This window comes from Zonotrichia leucophrys, chromosome 1A, assembly GCF_028769735.1.
Source record: "Zonotrichia leucophrys gambelii isolate GWCS_2022_RI chromosome 1A, RI_Zleu_2.0, whole genome shotgun sequence".
Taxonomy (NCBI): Eukaryota; Metazoa; Chordata; class Aves; order Passeriformes; family Passerellidae; genus Zonotrichia; species Zonotrichia leucophrys.
Window position 1 is genome coordinate 73019921 of NC_088170.1, and position 25118 is coordinate 73045038.

Here is a 25118-nt window from a genome sequence, read left to right on the forward strand (position 1 = left end):
ACACACGTGCACAACAGTTTATTAGTATATTTATTCAAAATAGTTTATGAAATCTCTTCTCTCTTAGTCACTGCTTCAGCTTTGGGCCATAAAGAAGCTGGAAGAAAACCTGAAATAAGAGCTTGAGGCAAGATCAATGTTATTATTTTTAACACAGGTCTATGGAGAAAATGGTACAGTTTGCTTTTCTTGGTTGTTTTACTTATAATTTCAGTAGAAATTCACACTGTGAAGAACAAGGCACATATAAAAAGGACTTGTTTAAGTTGGCAGAAAAAAATCAAACAAATCAATAAAATCAACTAAAACAATACATCCAGCTCAAGAAACCTCCATAAGCCCCAAAAGACAAGAGGCTGGGACAGTACACAAGCAAAGCACCATAAATGCTGCCCCACACTCCTGCTCCTCTTGCAGCTGCCAAAGACAGAACAGTGGGATCGAACCAGCTCCCCTTAGTGTGATTCAGCACCACCATTCCTGTGTCCCTGTGCAATCAGGAATTGTTACATCAAGCCACTCTCATGAACTGTTATAAAAGCAAAGGCAAAGAGAAGGCAGCCCAGGAGGAGCTGCTCCCCGAGTGCTGTGGCTGCTCACCCCGTGGTCCCTGTGCTGCAGCTCCGTGTCCCACAGCTGGCACTGAGGGCTGGCCAGTGTCCTGCTCCAGCTGCTCCTGCTCAGCCCCAGGGACAGCACGGCCACGTGGCAGCTCCTCTTCAGCCACCGCGAGACGGCTGAGCAGCCGCTCCTTCTCCTCCACCTCCAGCCTGCGTGCCTGCTCCAGGTCTCTGTACTGCACCTCGAGCTCAGCTTGTGCTCTTCTGGCCTCCTCCAGCTGCTCTGAGAGACCCTGCACCTCCTCCTGCAAGCGATGGGAAGCCAGCTTCCTCTCAGCCAGCTCCAGCTCCATCTTCTCCCTGAGATCCTGAGCCCCTTGTCTCTCTGCATCTAACACATCCCTCATGGAGCTTAGTTCCACTTCCATCTTCTGGCACTGATCTAGGAGCGTCTGTAAAACGATACAGAAATTAATTTCTCTCTCAACTAGTTAAATACCTTGACAAAGCAAAGCACGTGAACTAGATTTTAAGGTTCTCATTAAATCCTTTTAAGATATCTGAGTAGCAAAAGGGAGGAAACAAACATGTCAGAAATTTCAATTTCTTAATCCTGTCTATATAATCATACGAGCACAGACGTGATCTCAGTCTCTTCACACTCCAAACTGATGAAGCCAGAGCCAATCCCACTCCACAAGCTGCGCCACCAGATAAGCAAGTTCTCAGCAAGACATACCAAAGAATAGCTGTTTCTGCTCTGATCTGGCCTGGCAGTCCAGAAACACTGAGGCTTCAGCAGCACTGTGTTAGGCATTTCTGCTTTTGGGGAAGGTTTGTGTGTTTGGCTTTGAAAGTACAGTCAGCAGCATGGGTATGGAGAGATGCATACCCTGCCCACCTGCCCTGGATCATCAGAGCTGGCAACTGCAGCACCCACTGTGTGGCTGTACCTGCTGTAAGCTGTGCACACAGACCTGCAGCTCTAACACCTGACCCAGGGAGGGCGGCCCCAGCTGATTTCATGATGGAAAGATGGTTCCAAAAAAAACCTAATCTGGTAACTTCTGAGCCACTGACAAAGGCCCCATCCACCACACACACACACACCTGGTTTTGTTTTTCAGCAGTGTGTAACTCCTGCTGCAGCAGTTCTACCACCTGAGTTCGTCCTAACAGAGCTGCTTCCTGCTCCTCGAGCTTTCTCTGAAGTGTGCGCAGGTTCTGTGAGAGAGACAAGGCCATTCCAGCATTCCAGTAAATTCAGATTCCCACGTTTCATCCATATACCTCGTTTTTGTAACACACTTACTGTGATAGCCTGAATTAACTAATTTTTGTTGACACCTATTCTGGAGCCCTGGTGCAGTAGGAGGAGCTTACTTGTTGAAGTGTTACATTATATTTACATTACATTTACATTAAAAGTGTAAGAAGTGTTACATTATTGTGCTCCAGTTCCCTGCTTCATGAACAGGGAACTGGAGCAGAATAATGTAACACTTCTTTCAACTGTTCTTTCTCTTTGACTGATAGCAAACCAGCAGATTGAAACTAAGGACTCAAAGCTCCAACCAGCAATCCAAAAAAGTCCAAACAATCAAAACATCTTTCCTCTTATCCCTTCTGAGTTACTTTAACGAGAACTGCTCTTTCAGAGTGTCCTCTGTTTTCCTTCCCCCTCCCATCATATGATTATTATATAAAATATACCTGTTGCATCTCTACTTCCGTATCTGACTGGACCACCATCTTGAGCAATTCAGCTCGATGCTGCTGCACATGCTCTTCCAGGAGAGCTTCCTTCTCCTGAACCACCTCCTGCAGGGAGCTCAGCTGAAAACACAAGCCACAAAATAAAAACAAACCAACAAGGTTATGAAGCTGACAGACACATAGGCTTGCTTTCAACATCCACCAGCACATTGTGTGTGCGATGGAGTTTTCAGCTGGACAATCTTACACATCATCTTGGTCAAACAGTATCTTTACTTGGTGTCTTTATCCTACTATTATGTGTATAACAACTGAGAAGATTTGAGATCCCAGAAAGCAAAAAGCATAGAATTTAATCTACAAATTTGTAGAATAATAAAATAAATTATTACTATATAATTAACAGTTCATAAAACTTCTGGGCTTTTAACTGTATAGGATGCAGCCCAATTTACAGTTCAAAAGCTAAACCTGCCATTTTGAGTACTAAAAAAATCTTTCCACAAATAACTACAACATACCATTAACGCTGTGACATCCCGTGATAAACAGCTGCCCTGACACCCACAGCAGAACACAGAGAGGCGATGGCAGGCAGGGAAGAACCCAAATTGTGACTCAGAGGAAGGGACACCCCATCCAGGCCCTTCCAGGGACTGTTTTCCCCCTCCTCAGAGAGCCCTCAGTCCCACTGTCCAAGGGTGAAACCTATCTCTTACCCACAGAGCACCTTCTGCACCAAGGGTGGGTCTGGCCTGGGGTAGAGGATGAAGGGCAGGACAAGATCATTTGGGGATTGTGAAAGATTTAGGTAATGTTTAGAGAAGGAGCCAGTGGCAGGGAAATGCATGGACCTAGGTGATTTGAGGAGGCACAAGACTGACAAAATTGAGGTAAGGTAATTGAAGACCAGCTGTGTAAGCATTGTTCTATTATTGCATACTAGTCTAAGCAGTGAGGTGGGAAACACAGACTGATAAACAGACAGAAATTTCTGTACCTGTGTTGCATACTTGACTTCAGCATCCTTCAGATTCACTTCAGCTACAGCCAGCTTTTTCTTCAGGTCCTGAACAGTCTCCTCTTGCTCCCTGAGCTGCTTCTTCAGTACTTCCACCTCCTCTCTGTGCCCTTCACTTGTATTTTTGTTTTTCTGGCGTTGCAAGAGGAAAAAAGTGGGAAGAGAAACAGAAGAAAGTAAACTTATCAGTATTATTGGTTAATAAATTAAATAAATTAATTATAAAAAATACACTATAACACTACTTTACTCTTGACTCCTAATCAGATGATTATTTTTACTACACTACTTCATTTCTTAACTTTACATTTGTTTCTTTAAATGAAGTTGTCCTATGTTAAGTAACTATTTTCCCTATTTCTGTGTAGAGATGCACAAGATGCTTTTAATTGGGAAGTGTCAAAGCACTTGGCAGGGCTTACAGTCCATGACTGCTCACTATATAATCTAAGGCAAATTAGATTATTAAATACATTATTTATTATATGACTTCTCTGATTTCTGAGGCTTTTTAACATCACAAATTTCTCTAATAACAGAAATAAAAACATTTAAAAATTAATTATAGAAGAATATTCTCCATGTGACAAAAGGGTAGACATTCTAGAGTACAGAAAATGCCTATGGAAGTCTCTTTAGACTACAGGATTATTAGCAATGAACTTATTAGTTACAAGCAAAGGGAACAAGCAAACAATTATCAGTTCTACTCCACTTAAATCCTCTGTTTACGACCAAGAAATGTAAACAACAGTTCACATAAAATGTGCTTACGCTGTGTTGACTCAGACAACCCAGCACGCTACACCTGCACTCTTCTCTCTGTCTCTCCAGCTGGGTGAGGGCAGGTCCCTCCCCACCTGTCCCTGAGCAGACAAAACCTGCTCTGCATTCTTATCTCAGCACTTCCAGCTACTGCCAGCACACAGTGCTGGGTATTTTGTACTCAATATATATAAAATACATCTCTTCCACTTTTTATTTGTGGCAGGTATTGGGTCAAACACCATCAATAACACAGGAATTCTACAGAGTATTTATGTCTTTAAACCCAATCTGAAAATACCATGAAGGCTTTTAAAAGTACTTATACATTAGTGTAATTAGGGTAAGAGGCTACTGCTCCTCAAAAGCTGTTTCACCTACAGAGAAAGTCATTGGCAGGAGGCAGAACAGACAGACCAAGAAGCTTCAGTTGCAGTTAAATTTAGAAATAGAACAAGACAGAAAAATAAAGAATAGAGATGCAGGAAGCTCTAAGAAGCCAGGATATACATAACTTGTAAGCCTGGGGCAGAGGAGCTGCTGGGGGAAGACAGCGGGATTAGTTTGCTTACTTGTAATTGGCTTTCAGGATGGATACTCACAGTTGGATTTTACAAAGCCTCTTACACTGACCATTACATGAAGCGCCACACGTAAGGACAGCAGCACAGCCACAAAGAGCTCAAGCTTTTAAATACTATGTTTTTCAAGATGTGTAAGTTCTTATATCTGAACATAATTTATCTTTACCCACTTCAAAAGTTTGAGAGGAGCCTCAATTGTCCTGTACACAAATACTATCTGAGAGGAGGAGATAAGATGATTTTTCCATTCTTCTCAAAATAAGTCACTCTGTTAAAAGCCCAGGAAGTAAGAGTACTTGTTAGATATTTAAAATACAGCCTTCCCACAGGGCGCACATCACCGAGAGAAAAAACACAGTCCTTTGCTAATATTCAATACTTCAGCATAAGATGCAACTCTAACCTAGAATTTTCACCATCAAATGGGAGGGTAGCTGTCTAGGAAATAGCCCCATTACTCAGGACAGCATCTACTTGGAGAAATAAGATTAAATAAAGGACTCTGTATTTTCTAAGTAGGTCTAACCTTGCAAGAAAGAAGCTAGTGCTTTCTGAGTCAAATACAAAATATTGCAGGTAACTGCCCTAACATAATTTCACTCAAACTATGTTCTAACCCAAACCAAATAAGGTTGTGGACCATACCATGTCCACTGGAGACTGTCTCAAGCCCTCATTCCTCTAATTAAAAGGCCATTTTTCTTAATGGCTAATTTACATTCATCTGCATTATCCTTTAACAGTTTGCCCACTTTCTTGAAGCTCACCTTCCTCCTACAGCTGTAGAGAGAAATGGCATTTCCGCTCTGACTTTGGTTGACTAAGTAACCAAGCTGTTCGAATGTCTCCCAAGTGCAGCTACTAACATGATGGGAGAAAAACTCTCTTGCTGCTCTCAGAATTTATCTTTCCTGATTCCAAAGAAGCAGAACATGACAACACTGCACACAAGGCCTTGCGACTCTCAGTAGAATAGCTAGAACGGTATGTAAAAAAGACAAGGTCTCTTTTTAAAATCTATATTGCACCAATTAACTGATGCTCAGCTTTCTCTCATTTTGCCTTCTTCAACTGATAAATTTGAATTTTGAAGCAAGAACACTCACCACTCCTCAACAGCAAGTCTGCACAAAGTCATGTAACAGCACATGGATGTTACACAGACATGCTGCAGACAGATAAACTGAGAAAGAGCCTCAGCACCAGGAGAGGAATGTCAAGTAACACAGCTAACAGCTCCTGTGGCCTTGACTAGTCTCTACAGCCAGGGAATGCTGTTCATGCATTCATGACTGTGCACTGGTTAAATTTTGCTTCATTTTTCTATTATGGCAATCCTTGAGATTATCCAATTCTTCATGTATGAAACCAGATGTTGCTTTGCATTGAGAAAGGCTCTCAAGTTGGTACTGGGAATTACAGAAGCACATTTCTATGATTTTAGGATGCTCTCAATCAAAAATAGTCAGCACAAGTCATAGAATTGATCTTCATTAGCAGTCGCTTCTCATCCGACAGCTCTCACAGGCACCTTTTATTGTTCCCTACAATATTTCAATATTTTTTCAATATCTGAAATAGCTTTTATGTTCTCTGGTTTAATGAACATCATCTGATGTCTGGAAACCATTCTGAACATCTATCCCATTTCTCTTCCACAATATTACAAACTTTTTAAAGAAAATATTGTTCTGCTGATCACATAGTCAAGTTTTCAAAAATTACCAGCTCCAGTGGGAGCTTCTAGTTAGTAGCTAACAGCCTCTTCAATGTCTTCATAGAAGACACTTTTCCCTCAGTTTTACCTAGCGTTACACAATTATGGTCTGTCAGCCATAAAGCTTTATGGTAGCTCAGGAAGCTACACAACTCGAAAAAAATTTAAATTTATTTTTTTATATTAAAGTTACTGCCTTCCAGTTTCAATGACCTCCTTACCTCATTGTTTTTGTACACCAGCCAACCTTTGCTGTACTGACATGACAGGCAACATTTTGAAACTCATAGCTCAGACAGACATACAGTTTCTGCAGGAAACAGTTCAGCTACAATGGATTTCCAAAGTTATGCAGAGGGAAACCAGCCCATCACCTTGAGGAGATCAAGCTGAGCCCTCCAAGGGCATCTGCAGTACAAGGAAGCTAGACAGACAGGCTTCCTACAGCACAGGTACAGACATCCTTGCTGGAATTACAAACATCCTGCTAGTAAGACAAATAGACCCTGCTGGGTCACTGTGATCAGGCAGTACCAGGTTATCAGTAGAAGCTACATCTTTTAAATAGCCCCCTTCTCCTAACCTTGGGATCCTCCAGCTCTGCTGCTGAGGCCTGTGCAGGCAGTGGCGCTCCTTTCTCGGTCAGCTCCTCGATGCGTTTGTTCAGAGAGGCCAGTTTGGCTTTGGCTTGAAGTTTAAGTTTCATCACCTTGGCATCCGCGGCCTCTCGCTCTTTCTGGAAGAGAAGGACACAAACTGACTGCCCTGGCTCCAGTGCTGCTACCCAAGAAGCACCACTTTGAGAAAGCTACATGGTTTGTCAGCCTGCTATATTCTGTTTAGCCCTGCCTGCCCAGTACCAGCACTATCTAAAATACATCTGCAAACCAAATTTGTTCTGAAACACCACACATCCCAACACTGTGGCTTCTACCCCAGCACTTCCTTCCAAAGGACAGAGCACCCAGGGACTTCACTCAGCAGTGAATACAAACTCAGTTTGACTTTCTCTGCTACATGCAGTCCCCCAGAACTATCTCAAGTAACCACACTCCCACCACACCTCAGGGTGGACAACAACTATCTTTGGGAATGCCTCATGAAACCACCGGACCAGTGGATGAGCGCAGCACAGGTTTCTCTGTGTCAAACATGCTGAAGTGGGGAAAGAACAAAGTCACACAAGATATTAGTACTTATTAGAGCCACTAGGAATCTGCATGGGCCTCAAAGGGCTCCGAGACAAAATGCTGTGTAATTTGGATGTAACTTATCTACTGTAGTCTAAATTAACCCAAGCAAACTAACAGATGATATCCTACATCTCTTAGGGTCATCCATTATTCAAACTCCAATATTTCTCGGGAACTGATACCATTTGTATCTCATGTTCAAAAGAAACCAGAGACAGGCTTGCACAGAAGACTGAAGCAGCATTTTACTCTTGGTCCTCAGAGAAAGAAATGGTACCTTGAGCACAGTTTCTTTTTCCAGGAGCAGGGCATCCTTTTCTCGAATCAAATCCTTCAGCTGAACAACCAGCTTTTCTGTTTGGGCTAGGCGCTCCAACACCTCCTCAGGTGCCTCCTCCATGCCTTCTGCTTCTGACTGCAAAGCTTCTACCTGAAACAATAAAATCAGTGCTCTGAAGGAAAAAAAACCCTATTAACAACCTGCAGCAGAGCATCCACATGATAGCTTCAGCTCCAGTCCTCAGTGCTGCACTCTGCTCCCTGCAGGCATTTCATGAAGTCTGTAGAAATATACAGTTAGATGAAACCAGGAGGAAACTCAGAGAACTTTTAAGCCAACACACAAAAACAAAGACTACCTTGCTGAACACCACATGAACAAATCTGAAACGAGAGGGACCCTCACACACTGTCCACGGTCTCAATACCAAAGGGCAGCACAAAGATGAAGCCTCCCACTATGACCCAACCATGCAGAGCTTCCCCTTCTGCTGCACACAATTACCAGTACTCTTAAAAGTCTTTCTTCACCCAAATTCTAGTTTGTTTCCTCGGATCACACTGAGATGTGGAAACTGAGGAGATTATGGTCTGCCCAACAGAAATGCTGACTTAGGAGGTGAGGAGTAGAAGAAAGAGTGGAATGACAGCTCAGTCTAGTGCTCAGCAAGGAAGAAGCAGGAGTCAGTTCTCACTGCAGTCTAACGAACCAGGCTCCCCAAACTAATTGTCAATAAGATCTGAAAGTCTTTAGATAACACTGTACTTACAGCAATAGATGGCTCAGTAACTGCATCTCCATCATCCCCAGACAGCTCTTGTAAAACAGTACTTGCTAAACCTGACAAACGGCTCAGCATCTTGAGCCTAAAACAAAACCAAGAGTCAGAATACAGAGTCAAAGCTGCTATGAAGAATAAGCTCCTTTATGCCGGTCTCTAATGTTACAGCAGTTGGTGACCACGCTTGTAAGAATTTGTCTCCTATGCTAAGACAGAGAAAAGCTGAAGTAAAACTTCAGGAAAAAAGAAATGGTCATGTTAACAGGAGCTGCCAGACCCTCTGAATATTAAAGCCGAGGATGTGCTGGTGTCAAGAACATGAAGATTCCTTCACTGCTCCACATGTATGATTGAAAAATACACTTTTATACCAGATGCCAAGTCATCCTCATAGCTCATTCTTGATCTTTATGAACAATGACATTACAGAACCACAATCTGTTCAGTTTACTGAAAAGAAAGGTGATTGTTAAATGATGCCATTTCTCTACAGGCCAAACATGGCCTGTAACCCATGTTTGGAATCTTTTAATATGATGTCTCTGCCTCACTAGAAGCAGGCTCCTGAAGCTGACTACACAGATCCACTCATTCCTGACCTCTTTTGTCTTACTAAGCAAATCTTTGGTCCTAGATTGCCACTTAAATGTGTGGAGATATTGACACTGGGAAGGAGCAGCTCACTACTCATCTGCAGCAGTCACCTGATCTTGCACAAGTAGAAAACATGACACTGCACATTGTCACGCATCAATAGCGGAAAAGACCATATGAATACTAACCTGCTTTGTACTCCAAGGAGCTCATGGGTCTCCTGATTCAATAGTAGTGTTTCCAAGGTAGAGCAGTCACACACAGGTCTTTCTTGCCACTCCTTATTATCTCTTGAGTACTGACAGGTTGCATGGACCAAGACTTCTGATGGAGAGAGAAGCAAAAAAGAACAAAAACAAAAAAATAAATTATCCAATAATAAAGAAATAAGCCCATCCTTCATCCTACACAGCACACTCCAGGACTGTTAGTCAGTCACTTGCAATACACATGAAAAGTGAGACAAGTCTGCTCTGTTTGGGAACATGGATTTGCAGACATGCCCTGGTTTCTCACACTGAATACACAGCATGAGCTTAGTCTCCTCAGCCCAGGGAAGAGAACACTCCAGCAACAGCAGCAAGACATGCAGCAAGAGGCCAGGCCTAAGACAGGCTCCTGCAAAGAGCTCAGATGAAACTCCTCCAGAAGCACAGTCCAAATGCCAGGGCTGCTCATGTTCTGCAACAACACAGCAGCCACTGAAACAAGTCCTGGTGCTTTGCTCACTTCTCAGCTGGCCCTGGGCGAGACGTGAGGCATGCAATTCCAGTACAGCTTCACAGCTCCTGCCAGGGAGATTTCTTCTGGCAACATCAACTGCTCACCGATGCGGTAACGAGACACTCATGTGGAGACCTGGAATGTCTGGAATCCATCGTAAGAACAATAAAGTATTTATAGTTCTGTAAACCATCACTCCCACAATGCCCCAGTGAGGAACTGGGCCTGCTGTCTTGGCAATGATGCATTTTAGGAAAGAGCCATCCAAATGCAAGAATGCCTCTTTCTAACTGTCTCCAACACTTGAAGAGGATGGGTCTGATCTTCCAACTGAGCATTAGGCCACAGCCTCCTAAAGTCAGAAATGCAAAATATGTGGCTGGGACTGAGAGAACCAATAGATGAATTATTAGAACTGGTATTAGAAATACAAAAAAGAAGCAGAATCTAGGCATCTGCATGGGTCTGAGCACTTATCTGCTTGCTACAGGCACTACAATTTCAGGCATGCCTACCTGGACTGAGAAAACGTTCCTTGGCATTTGTCCAGGTTAACCTGACACCGCCCTCAAGTTAGTGAGCCTTGCTGGGTTTGGCTCACAGCTGATCACCTTAAAAACACACAGAGGAACCACCTGCACCTATTTGCACGGATGGGGACATTAACAACCTGAACTCCAGCCTTAGAAATTTGTGTCTTTTGAAATAATTTTTAATTTACATTCTCAGGTCAGCCAGATATGGCAAGGGATGTGAATGGGAAGCAAACAGTGATTCTACAATTCTGCAAACAGCAACAAGTTTGCTGTCTGTGTAGAAGAAATAGGGAAAACACAGGCCTAGGTGGGCCACTGCTCTGGAGAGCATCCCTTGGACCACATCTCTGAAAGCAGCACTGTAGAGAGGCTGGGGATTGCGGTGGACAGCTGAGCTAGGCCACCAATGCACGCTTGTGACAGAGCCCAGCAGCAGCATCCTGGGCTGCAGCACGAGGAAGGTGATCCTTCCTCTCTGCCAGGCACTGGTGAGGCCATGTCTGGAGTCATGTGTCCTGTTCTGGGCACCCCACAACAAGAGGTGCAAGCTTGTTGGAGAAAATTCAGTTGAGGACAACATAAATAAACACAAATGAATAAATAAAAGGCTAGAGGAGAATCTTATCAAAGAACCAGACGGGCTGAAGTTAGGAGGTTATCTGGTCTAAGCTCCCTGCTCAAACAGAAGCTGTGCAGGCAGCTTCTGAATATCTCCAAGGATAGAGGCTTCACAACTTCCTGGACAACCTGTGCCAGTGCTCATCAAGCCATAGAGTGAAGAAGTATTTTCTGATGATCCAGGTAATCACCTGTGTCTCAGGTCATGCTCACAACTTCTCGTCCTTTCACCACACACCACTGCAAAGAGCCTGGCTCTGCCTTCTCTGAGCCCTCCCTGAGAACAAAACCAGGAACAGGCATAACATGGCTTTAAATGGTCTCAAAGCCAACAGCCTGAACAGGAGGCGGTGGCTGGCCTGTGCATCAGCCTCAAGGCAGGAATATCCTGGTGTTGTACAATTGCAAACACGAAAGGACAGAGGTTTTTCCGTGTTCCACTGCCTCACCCCAATAAAGCAAACAGTGCTCTCAGAGACAAGGCTGGTGCTCTCCCAGGCTCACACCTGGATTCACCACCTATGGATTCCCACCTCTGTAATGAACAGCAGAACACAAGGAGCCTCGCAGTGCTCAGGATGTGAGCCAGGATCCTTTACATCCTCTACCTTTGCTCAGTATTCCTGTGACTAATGAACTTTTGCAGGGGAAACTTGACTTTGAACACTGGAACTACAGACCAGCAGTGATGTGGAGGAGGCTGCTTTTCCCTGAAATACACATCGCTGACCCAAACAGTCAAAGCCCACTGCTAGTTTGCACAGCCTGCATCAAGCAGCACATTTCTATCCCTGGGTATCAGCCACAGCAAAGAAAAACTTGACAATATTCTTCCCTAATTTATTATATTATAAGTTTATTATACATAAATGAAGTTAATTCCTTGCATTTCCCTTCGTTTAAAATCAAACACGCATTAAAAGCACTGCTGCTGTACACAAGCCCTGGGCCAAACTTCTCCCGCTGTGCGGAGGGGTTCCAAGGAAAGCCGGGAGGGACGGGCAGCACTGGAGCGCCGCGCTGTTCCGGGAGCGGGGACAGCGGGCAGCGCCGACGGGCCCCGGCGGCCCCGCAAATGTACCGGAGCGCACGCGAACCGCCCCGGGCCGGGCTGCGCTCCCGGCACCCGCGGGCAGCGCCGCCAGCGTCCCACGGCCGTGGGGACACGGGGCGGGACGTGGCAAAGCCCAGAGCGAGAAGAGAGGCTCGCCCCGGCCCACCGCCCCTTACGGTCCCGGGGGGCTGCGAACCTTTCCCGTCCGCGCACGGCCACGAAAGGAGCCCGACCAGCGACTGCCGCCGAGAGCTGGGTGGCAGAGCCCGTGGTCCGAGCAGAGCAGGGGGAGAGCACCCGGGGCGGGGGGAAGCACTAACCTGCAGCACGGCAGGAGGGCAGCGCCGAGGAGCGGCTCGAACCTGCCAAGGAGCTCCCGCCACCGCCGGAGCACTCCGCCACGCCACCTCAGCACCGGAACGCGCCGCCGCCACTTCCGCCTCCGCGGGCCCCGCCCCCGGGGCAGAGGGACCAATCAGCTGCGGCGGTTGAAAGATAGACGTGACGGCCAGGAATCGCGACGGAGCAGCTGCCTCGGCGCCATGGTTATCCTGCAACATGGCACAAAGTGACCAATCCCGAGGACGCTGTGGGTTCCCGCCCAATAACAAGGCAGCGACCAATCAGTTGCGGCGTTTCGGGCCGGACGGGCCGTGATGGTGAGACGGAGGCTCGCACTGGCCGCTGGCTGACAGAGGCGGGGCCCCGGCGGGGGCGGGGCCGCGTGGAGGCGGGGCTGCGGGGCGGGGCCGAGTGGGCGGGGCCGCAGAGATTCTCGCCGCCGCTCGTTGTCGGCGGGGATCGGCGAGGGTGGTGTCCGGTGGTTTGGTCGGAACGTTCCTTTACGGAGGATCCAGTCCCACCCCCCTGCCACGGGCACCTCCCTTCAAGCCGGCCTTGAGATCTTCCGGAGATGTCCGATCCGAGGCTGCGCTCGTGCAAGTTGGCGCTGCTGTTCCCTGCTCTGGTACTACAGCTCTCGTCATAAAAATACTTTTAGATGCTGATAGGCTGCAATAAGGTCTCTCCGGAGCCTTCTGTTCTCCAGGCTGAACTCCCCAGCTGTCCCAGCCCGTCTTCAGAGCAGAGGGGCTCCAGCCCTTGGAGCAGGTCCGTGGCCTCCACTGCACCTCCTTCGGCACCTCCAGATGTGCCTTGTTCTGAGGGTTCCGGGGCCGGAGAGAGCTCTGCAAGGGGGCTCTCACCTGAGTGGGGCAGAGGGACAGAATTCTCCCCTCACCTGCTGCCCGTGCTGCTGGGCATGCGCGCACTGCCAGCCCCTGTCCAGTCTTGTTTTCCTTCTCAGAACTCTTGGTCCGTTCCCTTCCTGGTCTGTGCTGGTACCAGAGGTTGCCCCCAGCCAGATGTAGGGCGAGATTTCAGGGGCCGGAGCAGCGCAGTGTCCTTGCCCCCTGGCCATCCTTACTGTGCGTGCACATGGCTGTGTTCCTATTTCTGATGGCACCGCTGGTGTGCCAATGACCTGCCATGGCCATGGGCTCTGTCCCTACTTCACAAGGCCTCAGGACCAAAGCTTGCCTGGTGTGCTCTGAATTCTTCATTTCATGCCCTGCCTACAGCTTTTTTCATTTCTTTCATTTCACTTTGTTAACTCAAGCTGTGAGAGCAATCTCTCCACAGCACCAGAACAGATTCCACTGCACACAACAACCTGCAGACAGACACGGACACTGGGCACCCCTTGAGTTCCTCTGATGGAGTGCTCAGGATGCACAGAAACACAGACAGGTGGGTCACCTTCAACCCTGCACCCTCAATCTAATGGTCAACTACTCCAGTGGTCTCGCTAACAGAGATACCTACACCTGTCTCATGAACTGTTTAGCCTATTTGCTGCCTAGCCTGGCTTGATATTTACTAGTGATCATAGACTGACATGATCTCACTCAATCCAGTTGTGGGCACTTAAATCCCCATGCGTACATATGCCCAGAGCACAGTGCTGTGCAGCCAAAAAAAGAAAAAAGGAGGTAGAAGTGTTAGAAGACAAGAAAGACTGTGATGACCAGGCCCAAGGGATGGATACACATTCATACAGATTAGCACCATTCTACATGCAACCAGACCCTTCTGTTCCCCTTGCCTCCATTTTCTCATGCGTGTTCATTCCCATACCACCTAGACCCATCCCTTTCCCCACCTTCTTTTCCCCTCCTAAACATCCTGTTGTGAGTCTTGTCCCCAGGTGCTCCTGCCCTGGACACACAGTGTTTTCCATGCGTACAGGCAGTACTCAGTTTGTAGAGTCCTCTGCAACCTCTCCTGCTGACCCATCTGTTGCCTTCAAGGCGTGGCGACTTGGTTCTAAGTTTGGTACGGTGGCTCACAGCTCAGGGTTACTCGGTCTATATGCTCTTGACACTAATGTGGTGGACAGCAAATGGCGTTTATTGAGGGGTCACAAGGGTTTTTATGGCTTGGGTAGTCAGCGTCATTTCTCTCTGCTCACGTCTGGCTGGGTGTGGCCGGGCACGGAGTACGGGTCTGACTGCAGGGCGGGGGGTGTCTTATCTAACCGTACAGCTCGAGATTCTTTCGTACGCTTGTCTCTGACTCTCTACACCCATCATGGTGGATGCCGCCTCTGGGCCCGTAGCACTGGTGCCTCCCCTGCAACAGATGTAGAAGGAGCTGGGACAGGGCTTTTATTTCTCTTACTGGGTAATTTGTGTTCCCCTGCTTGTGGTTGCCTCTCTACTCCTTCCCCTTTGTGCAGTTGAGCCTTTTATGGGTTGGCTGCACTTCCGTGATGGTTCTTGGATTTGCCAGACCAGGGGGTTATTTGTGTCCTCCTGCATTGTTCCTCTGTGCTCCTTTGTGTGCATGGAGGTGAGCTTTTTCCCCCATAACCTCACTCTTGTACTGGGCCACTTCTGTAACACTTTCTGGTCCTACACACTCTGTTATTCAACACGTCTATTTGAGAAAACAGACTCTCAAATCCACTTAGAGGAGAAGATCTTTACTTAACCTCACAGCCCACAACTTATGGGCATTTCCTCTTATCTTCACGTATAATTATATCAAGGTTAAAAATAGGGTAGTCTACCACACCAATATAGCTGCCAATGCCAGTGTCTGATTAACCTTCTCACCCTTTCTGCATTAGCTCCTAAAATAGCAGCGATTTGCTAGATTATCTTGCATCTCCTTTCCATTCTAAGAAGAGTGTTTGTATCATTGAAACTTTCTGGTTTGTGGATCAGCCTCTAAGAAGATTAACGTTTATAATTGGCTTGTGGAAGGTTAGATCCCTCACGTAACTGACATTGGTGTTGAGCATGGACAGGAGCAAACGGGCAGTGCTGTGAGAGCCACAGGAGGAAGAGGATCATTCCTGTAGCATCATTCTGACCACAGATACACATGGGAAACAACAGCAGCTCCACCGTGGACGATCTGCAAGCTGTCGAGATCCACCACTGGTACAAAAAATTCATGACAGAATGTCCTTCTGGGCAGCTGACGGAGCATGAATTTAAGCAGTTCTTTGGACTTCGAGGGCTGGATCCAGAGGCCAATAAGTACATTGAGCAGATGTTCCGCACGTTTGATATGAACAAGGTGAGTTCTCCGCAAGGAATTAACTGTCTCGTGCTGCTTAGAAGTGATCCAACTCCTGCACTTTCAGAGTCTTTGTCTTTCTCTTGCAAACATAAAGAACACAAATATTCTCTTGCAAACATTTTCTCTTGCAAGCACTGGTGGGGAAAGCTGCCAAGGGATGCTAATGTAAAGTAGCTAAATGTAAGGAATGAATGAATGTGTACAGGTAATAACACAGATGACATAAACATAAGTACACCTGATTATCTAACTACCTTGTGCAAGTTCATATTAAAATTTTGAAAATTCCTTACAGCCAATTATATGACTTGGCCTTGTTTAACTAGCAAAATGCTAATTTTATTATTCTTCTTACGTTATGTGTTCGTAATATTCAAAAATATAGCTGTATGAGATCATGGAGACCACAGGAATCAGACACAGTAGAAATCATTATAGCATTCCCAGAGGAATAATTTCCAGGTATTTGGCAGCTGCAATTAACACTGCATGGGCAGACAAAGTCTGAGGCTTTCCTTGGTAGGTGCAGCATGAAGCTGGAGTGAGGGGGTGGGCAGTGCTCCTCACTGTGACGGGTGACTGCTGGTAGAAAACAGCTGCCCCGTAATTCCTTTAAGCGTGCCATGGCCCTTACTTTTGCCTGCTTTTTATCCATACGTATTTCAGCCCATGCTTGCAGGCCGGTATTCTTAATGACAAAGGAATCTGGATTTATAGCATCCTGGGAAAATTCAGCTTTACTCTCTGCTCCAAGGTTCTGAAATGGAGTCAAGGACGATTCAGTCACAGAGGCATGACAACCAGGTGGGAAATCACGGAGTTAGTCTTGAAGAAGGAAAGCCTAGGGACCAATAAAGAATGTTATTTTGGACATGAGACAGCATAAGGAGTTAAGGAATGCTTAGGAATATTATAAAATTTTAAGCAGAACAGCAGATGGGCTCCAGTAGGGTAGCTGAGGTCTTTTGGTGGATGTAATGACTGTAAATAACTGTAGACCTCAAAGAATATCTTTTCTCATCCCAAAGTCCTCTGTGCCCAGGATGATAATAGTGATGAGAAGCAGTTTCATAAGGTAAAGCAAAACCTTTCAGCTGTTGCACAAGTCTTTCTTTTACTTCACCTCTCTCCCTTCTTGGGATGTTAAAGGAATTTAAAATTTATTCAATGATGTTGTGCATTCCAGAGTTCTCCTGTGAGCCCTGTGTTATGCAGTAAACAATGTTATAGGAAGGTTCTCAAATTCAAATTTAGTCAGAAAATCTATAATCTAAATAAAGTGACAGTGATCTCAGGAGGAATGAAGTAAAATTGTGGCAACTAGTGGCAATGGACCTAGTTAGTCTTAGCCTGTTAACAGTTAGTCATTTAATCTAAGATCCTTCTATGAAGAAGGGCAAGGAAAAAGAGCACCCAGAGGAAAATCCACCCTGTCATAATACAGACATGATGGATGGAATCATCTGCCCTCTGGATCTTCAGATTTTGAAAACTTTGATGATGATGAAGAAGATAAATTTTCAATATTCTTCTTTTATAAAATGCAATTGTAGCATTATAGAATGGTTTGTTTTGGAAGGGACCTTAAGGGTCATCTCATTCTACCACCTCCCATGGGCAGGGACACCTGCCATTATCCCAGGTTGCTCCAAGCCCTGTCCAACCTGGCTTTGGACACTTCATGGGCCAGGGCCTCACCACCCCCTGAGTAAAAACTCCTTCCCAGCACCTCATCTCAGTCTCCCCTCCTCTAGATTTAACCCATTCCTCCTTGTCCTGTCATGGCCTGCCCATGCAAAAAGCTGGTCTCTCCCACTATTATAACCTGCTTCAATGCAAGGGGCACTGAGGTTTCCCTGGAGCCCTTTCCAGGCTGAAGAATGAATGTGAACAGCACAGCAGATGGACAGACAGAGCAGGGACTCTGCGAGCCTGCGGGTGCACTGAGCAGGGCTGAACACACGGGTAATGGCGAACACAGAAACTTTACTTCAACACCTCAGTCACGTCAGCATCGCTGTGGCTGCAGTGCAGCAGCGTGGGCAGGACAGAGAAGTCTCTGGCCCCAAGGCTGCCTTGGAGCTGCCGTGATCCACTGTAGCCCTGGATCCTGCTCATCCTGCTGCTGCTCAGGCTTTTTGTCCTTCTAAAACTGCAGGAACTCCTGCACCAGATTCCAGAATTGCACCAGGATCTGGTGTGGGAATGCCATGGGCAGTGACGTGCCCGAGGATGTCACTGCTGGTTTCTTGTTGTACTCAGGGGTCAAGTTGATCTCTTCCTCTGGTTCCTCTGGTTCCTCAGGCTCCTTCTCGGGGGCCGAGGTGACAGGTGGCCCCGGTGCTGGACCAGCTCTTTCTGCAGGGCTCAGGCCCGTCTGGAGCAGGATCCAGTTGTAGAAGTGCTGAGTGGAGGTGTAGATCCCGGGGTGCCTGGCTCTGTCACAGCCTCTTCCCCAGCTGTTCAATCCCACCAGCCAGTAGTAGTCAGCTACATTGTCCTTGCAGATGAGGGGACCCCCGCTGTCCCCCTGTGCCGGGAGAGATGGTAAAGGGACTGTGGGGGGCTGCTGTGGGGAGGGGCGGACAGGGGACAGGCTGGGCTGCGTGTGGGGGATGAGGGGGTCCCTGCGCTGCCGGGGGCTGAGGGACTCATCACACGCTCCTACCTGGCAGGTGTCGATGCCGCCCTGTGGGTACCCAGCACACAGGTTGCGGGGGTGGATGGCCCCCGCGTACCACCGGCTGCTGTTGCAGAGCTCGGTGTCCATGAGGTGAACCTTGGCCTCCTGCAGCACCATGCCTGTTCCCTGAGCTGTAGGCACAGAGGGGAATGAGCCCCAGCAGCTCAGTACCCATCCCTTCCCCTGGCTGGGTGAGCCCCCTTCCCGGGCCTGGCTCTGCCCCTTCCCCACGGAACGACATTGTCCAGCTGTGTCCCTGCCCCTTCCCCACGGGTGATGTTGTCCAGCTGTGTCCCTGCCCCTTCCCCACGGAATGACATTGTCCAGCTGTGTCCCTGCCCCTTCCCCATGGGTGACATTGTCCAGCTGTGCCCCTGCCCCTTCCCCATGGGTGACATTGTCCAGGTGTGTCCCTGCCCCTTCCCCACAGGTGGTGTTGTCCAGCTGTGTCCCTGCTGTTGGCCTGGGGAAGGGGCCAAACCCCCGAGGTTTCCCAGGGCCAACAGGAATTGTTTGGGTGAGCAGGGACCTTACAGCTCATCCCATTCCATGCTCTGTCTTGGTGGAGACTCCTTCCCCCAGCCCGGGCTGCTCTGAGCCTGGCCCCGCTGGCGCCGTACGGCCGGACCCTGTGTGTGCCCAGTCCGTGTCTGTGCCCAGTCCGTGTCCCTGTGTGTGCCCAGCTCATGTCCCTGTGTGTGCCCTGCCCGTGTCTGTGCCCAGCCCATGTCCCTGTCTGTGCCCAGTCCGTGTCTGTGCCCAGCCCGTGTCCCTGTCTGTGCTTAGCCCGTGTCCCAGGGTGCCCAGCTCGCCCTGGGAGAACACATCCTGTTGGGAACTCACCTCTGGCAAAGTTCCAGCCAGCGATGTAGCAGGATTTCAGCTCCGAGACCCTGAGTGAGGGGTCGGGCACACAGGCCAGCTGGATGTAGTCGCTGCACTCCACGGGCTGGTCCAGCTCCACCAGGGCAATGTCGTTCCTGGCCGTGGCAACCACGTAGTGCTGGTGCACCAGGAGCCTCTGGATGTGTCTCACCATAGCCCCAGGGCCCGGCTGAGTCAGATCTGTGGCCCCGATCACCACGTCCCACGTGGAGATGCCCCTGGGGAGCAGATGGACAGAGGGGTGACAGGGAGCAGAGCCACGGGCTGCAGCAGCCCAGCATTTCCTGGCCTTCTGCTTGCCCAGGTGGGCAGGGCAGCGGCCCGTGGTGCTGTGAGCTGGGCACCTGCCCGTGCTCTGGGACATCTCTGTCCCTGCTGTCTCTTACCCGGCCCTGGCAAAGCAGTGTGCGACCGTGAGCACCCACTGGGAGCTGAGGAGGACACCCGTGCACATGTGCCACGTGCCATTCTCCCAGGTGGCCTGGATGCTGACGATGCTGGGCCAGGCCCCAGAGGGGACACTTGTGTCACCCTCATGGGACGTGCCAGCAGCAGAAGTCATGGAACTGTGGTCAGAGGCCATGGGCCGGAGCCTGCAGGTTCTTCTGTAACACAAAGCCATCGCTGTTCGGCTCGGTGGCTGCTGCTACTCAGGCTAAACGTCCTCTCTCGTCCCTTCCTGCCCAGTGTTGAGTGGCAGGAGGACTCGGAACCCCCAAGGGGCACATCTGTCCCCCCGGGCTACTGCAGCCCCAGACAGGTTGTGCCAGTAGCCGGGCACTGGCCAGGAGCCAAGGCTCCTCCTGCAGTGAGTGAGGCCCGAACACTGTCGTGTGGGTGTGGGGAACATTTGGGGCCCCTACAGGGAAACTCCTAAGTGGGAACACTGACCTGCAGGTGTCCCAGGTGCCCCCCACGGGCCCGGCCAGGGCCAGCAGCACGAGCAGCCCCAGCAAAGCCATTGGTGCCAGCGCAGGTGGCAGAGCCAGCGCAGAGCTGTCACCTCCGGTGTGGCCACTGCCACAGCACCCACAGCCTTCGTGGTGCTCACAGTGCCCGGGCCAGGGCCGCTGTCACAGAGGGGCTGGTTCTGAGGGCTGGCATGGCAGGGAGGGGCAGCACAGAGTCATAGAGACGTGGAATGCCCTGGGTAGAAGGGACTTTATGACCACCCAGTGCCAGCCCTGCCGTGGGCAGGGACACCTTCCACTATTCCAGGGTGCTCCAGGGCCTGAGGCCTGTCCAGCCTGGCCTTGGGCACTGCCAGGGATCCAGGGGCAGCCACAGCTGCTCTGTGCCAGGGCCTGCCCACACCCACAGCCAGAAATTCCCTCCTAAACACCTAATCTAAATCTACCCACCTTCAGTTTAAGCCATTTTTCTTGTGTCCTATCACTACACGCTCTTGTCCAAAGTACCCCTCCAGCCTTTTTCTAAGCCCCTTTTAAGTACTGGAAGAGGCACCAAAGGCTCCCTGGAACCTTCTGTTCTCCAGGCTGACCAGCCATGTCAACCCTTCTTCTCACCCTGAATGAATATTTTAAATGTGGTGATCTTTACTGTAAAACAGCAGTGCTCTGCTAGTTTGCCTACATTCACCTTTTACAAATGTTTCTTTGCATCCATTTCAGAAAGGCATCTGACTTTGATTACATACCTTAATAATTGAAAGTTTCATTTTTTTTGCTCTGTTATTTCTTGAAGAATTATTGTTATTCAGAATCTTTGACCTCGATATATGCAGATATGTTTTTATTTGTAGTTTGTTTTTAACAGCTTCACATTTTAGTCAGCTTTAAATCTAGGGCCGATGAACCTTTACTAACTGGCATTTTTCTTGTAGAAGAAACAAGAGCCTTTTGACTTTCTTTGTAGAGTCAAGAAATGAAATACTAAAAAGCTAAATACTGAACATTTTTTTTCAGTGATCAAATCATGCTCTGTGTATTTTACAAAATATCCCCAGTCACATTATTTTCCACAGAATGGAGAAGAGATCTGTGGCTTTGTGGAATAGCAGTTTCCCACAAAGGCAGAATAGACTCGTACAGAAAACCTGCAGCCCATGGGCTGGGCTCAATGTTCTCTCCCAGCAGGCCAAAGGCAGTCAGCTTTGGTGTACAGAGGGGGCTTTGTTCATGCTGACAACCAGGTTCCTTCACTGCAGGTGGTGAGCAGAGGGGAGTCTCTATGTACTAGATCATAACTTTAGCAACCAAGGTATTTAGTAGCTAGAGAAATAACATGTGTCTGTGCACTAAAGATTTTTCATAAGTCAATGTCTCTGTGCCACTTTTTGGCCTTTCTCTTTCAGCTGTGAATCTAAAGAGCAATAAGGTGAAACAACTCCAGTGCATTAAGTCCCTCTGTTTACTCCTGTCACAATTTGGGGTTTTTTTCTGGCAGGATGGATATATTGATTTCATGGAATACGTGGCTGCCCTCAGCCTCGTTCTCCGAGGGAAGATGGAGCAGAAATTGCGGTGGTATTTCAAGCTCTATGATGTAGATGGCAATGGCTGCATTGATCGACATGAACTGCTCAACATCATCAAGGTGAATCTCCAGGGGTCTATGCTCTTGCCTCTTTCCTTAAAGACAAATCACACTAGTAAGATCTTTTCTGTTGCCCATGTGGATGATCATGGATGAGACCTTTAAAAGCATTCCTTCTCTGAGCAGAATTCCCCATCACCGTACAATGCAATAAGCAGACTTAGACTCTTTATCACCACAGTTTATGTTACAACATAGCTAACCATAAAATTGTTTTAGCTGCCTGTGACCTAAATTGCACTTTCCAAGGTTTCAGACCCTGTGACTGTCTGTTGCTATCTCTGCAATGTGTGCTTCATCTTGAGGGTCCTTTTCCCCATGAGAAGTTGAAGAGCTACTCCCAGTTTGCTTTTTAGAATCAGTGCCGAAATATCAACATAATAAAACCTTTCTGACTCTGGTGAATAGCCTGAAGAAAAAGGATTGAGAATTGAAAGTATTGTATGCAAATAGCTATTGTGGATGAGGTTGGGATTATGGGCAGAAAGACCACTATATATATATCTCAGAATTAATTGTGCTGCAACTTCAGGTTATTTTGCAGATAATGGGAAATTACCAAGGTAATTGCAGGAAAGATTCAATGACCCTCAATAAATAGAATTTCTGAATATTAAATGTCATAACATTGATTTGATAAAGCACTAATAACATGTTAATAATGCATTCTCATCTGTATAAGAATTTTAGAGCTGGGTATCAAAGAGACCTGACCAATACCTGTAGTAATATACAGCTTCCTACTAGTAGCTTTAAATAGAAATACTCAGACATTACAGTGAAACAACAGATAGCAATAGTTAACACAGAGTTCTTGAGAAACAAATTCTGGGGGCAACAACTGGTGGCAAGAAATTTATTGTCCTTTGTCTTTTTTGGGTGTAGTTCAGTGTCTTTTTTGGTAACCTTAGGAAATTGCTGAGATAATATAAGTTTCAGTAAAATAGCGTTTGAAAAAGAATTCATAAAATGACCAAATATCAAAGGGTAAAAACTAGAAAATAAATAGTCTTAGAATCAGTATAAGGGCTCTGAAATCACATATTTCATGGATATCCTTAAACAAAGGAAATAGTTAGCATTGAAAGAAAAGAGACCCCTGCACTATGTAGTTATGAATAAGAATTGTAGCAAACACAAGTGGATAAAGCTTAAAGTTTTTCAAGATGAAAATGAATTTCCAATGACTTTTAGGGAGAAGCCAGACACACAGGAAGAAGTATATAAATGGAAATTGTAAACGTAAGAATAGAAATAAATTACCACAGCATATAACAAAGGAATTTCATAATGTCAATTGTGAAAAGTGTTTGACAGTGTTTCTGAGGCTTGGTGTACCATAGGGTCACAAAGTGGGACAAAGTGGATCAATTAGGTGGATTCTGATTCTGCCATTTCTGCATCACCTAAACTGTACCTAATCAGAATTAGGCCATTCCTCTGAGTTTTGCTGCTCATTTCGTGCTCCAGAGCCATGCTCCCTTTTTGGCACCCTTCAGTGCCATCCATAGGGGCTGATGATTTGTTTTCCTGTGATACTGGTTCATTTGTATGGGGAAGGTACCAGGCATGACTGTCTTGTTTTGAATCAATGCTGACATGTGGAATCAGTCTGGGAGTCGTCAGGCAGCTGCTTACTCTTGCTCTTTTATTTCAGGCCATTCGAGCCATTAATGGTGGTGACCATGAAACGAGTGCAGAAGAGTTCACCAACCGAGTCTTCGACAGGATTGATGTGAACGGCGATGGTAAGGTTCCTGCCTTTGTTATCCAGCTTAGACAGTCTTTTCTACAGAGTAACATCCCACTTTTCCTGTCTTGGTTGAACTTTGGGCCTCTTCACTTCATATTTTATTTCTATTTGCATTCTCAGCCAGTAATGCGTTCTCCATGGACCAAAAGGATTTTTCTCCTGGCATGATACATTATCAGTATGACAGGATTTGTTTCCTGTACTGGTCTAAGCTTTGTTCTGTCCACATGAGTTTCGTAGTGGGGTTTTGGAGTGGTATTTTGTTTTCCTTTTTGCATGTTGTTGTGTAGCTGATGCCAGTTAGAAGTGGGAAATATTATCAAATGGCCCCAGCTGCTCCTAAGAACTTCAGTATGGAAAGAAAGAACAGCAATTTAATGTTGAAGTTCAGAGTTTTTTCACTGGGTCTGCTGCAGGCAGTATGGCAAGAACATGAAGTGCTCAGTCAAAGGTTGGTCAAGTGTCACTGTGGTCCCTGCATGTCCCTGAGAGGTATCTCTTTCCTTGCTACTTCAGGTGCTCATTACTTCCTGACAGGCTCTTTCGTTATTCCAGAATAACTCTGCTGAGCTGATTCCCTGAATAAGGGCTTTTTGGCCTAGGACATAAAAATTCGTTTCTGTCTGTCACAGCCTCCTCCTGTCAGTTCCTTTATCCTTGAAAACCAGCAAGTACAGGGCAGGTTAGTATTACAACAGGTTGAGCCAAAAAGAATGCCATGATCCCACTCCTTAGGTACCCACTTCTATTGTTCTTTCTTATGTAGCTCTTCCCTTGTATGGGGAAAAAAAAGGAAGCAGGTGTTGTCTGGATACTGCGGATGTTTCATAAAAGCTTAAGAAGACTCTCTGAGGTCTTTAGGACAGTGCCTTAGAACAGTGGTTCTAAGTATATAGTAAGTGGTCTCTAAAGTTAGATTACTGTACTCCTTTTCCTGTCTGATGTGGATTCTGATGCCCTTTATTTTTGTCTGATACAGGTGAACTTTCTCTGGATGAATTTGTGGAGGGAGCAAGGAAAGATGAGGAGTTCATGGAGGTTATGATGAAAAGTTTGGACCTGTCACACATTGTGGCCATGATAAACAACCGTCGGCATAGTGTATAAATCAAGCTGGGAGAAAATGCTGTGCCAATAGACAGAAGGGTGTCACAAGGAAGGAGAGACAGCATTTTTCAAAATAAAATTTCCATAAACATGAATATGGAAGTAGGAACAGAAAGACACTGCTATATTTGTGTATCTGAGTGCATGTTCCTGTACAAATACTGAAGCTTAACCACATAAATGCAAGGCAGGTTCAGAAGAGCTGAATCTGGGTGGCAGTATTTGACTTGTCTTTCTAAAATTTAAAGGCCAAGTTTCAGGACACAAATTTCCTTTTTATTCTGTGTCCCAGATTATCAGTTTGAAATGGACTAAAAGTAACAGCAAGTTTGTGAAGAGCGCTAGCAGACCTGGGTGGTGGAGTGTGGAGGACATATTATGACATAGAAAAGAAGAATTTCAAA

General features: G+C 47.0%; 3 protein-coding genes across 3 annotated transcripts in view; 1 reads left to right on the forward strand and 2 right to left on the reverse strand.

Annotated features, from left to right (window-relative positions):
• The window catches only part of GOLGB1 (golgin B1), a 37476-nt gene extending 24913 nt beyond the window's left edge, over positions 1–12563 (reverse strand). The window contains exons 1-9 of the mRNA XM_064703168.1: positions 12463–12563; positions 9400–9535; positions 8606–8702; positions 7834–7986; positions 6947–7099; positions 3277–3429; positions 2274–2396; positions 1671–1784; positions 601–1012 (exon numbers count right to left, since the gene is read on the reverse strand). Of these exons, the coding sequence (XP_064559238.1) occupies positions 601–1012; positions 1671–1784; positions 2274–2396; positions 3277–3429; positions 6947–7099; positions 7834–7986; positions 8606–8695 (1198 nt within the window). The 5' untranslated portion in view covers positions 8696–8702; positions 9400–9535; positions 12463–12563. The remainder of the gene's footprint in view (positions 1–600; positions 1013–1670; positions 1785–2273; positions 2397–3276; positions 3430–6946; positions 7100–7833; positions 7987–8605; positions 8703–9399; positions 9536–12462) is intronic.
• A 2966-nt stretch (positions 12564–15529) lies between these two features.
• LOC135442880 (guanylyl cyclase-activating protein 1-like) lies at positions 15530–24816 on the forward strand. Its single transcript, XM_064703170.1, has 4 exons — positions 15530–15727; positions 21705–21854; positions 23512–23602; positions 24587–24816. Exons 1-4 carry the CDS (start codon positions 15530–15532, stop codon positions 24712–24714), a joined length of 567 nt encoding a protein of 188 aa, XP_064559240.1. The 3' UTR covers positions 24715–24816.
• LOC135442879 (acrosin-like) lies at positions 17697–20801 on the reverse strand. Its single transcript, XM_064703169.1, has 5 exons — positions 20190–20801; positions 19685–19903; positions 19257–19516; positions 18399–18544; positions 17697–18260 (listed from the first exon to the last, which is right to left on the reverse strand). Exons 1-5 carry the CDS (start codon positions 20258–20260, stop codon positions 17877–17879), a joined length of 1080 nt encoding a protein of 359 aa, XP_064559239.1. The 5' UTR covers positions 20261–20801; the 3' UTR covers positions 17697–17876.
• Positions 24817–25118: the final 302 nt, after the last annotated feature.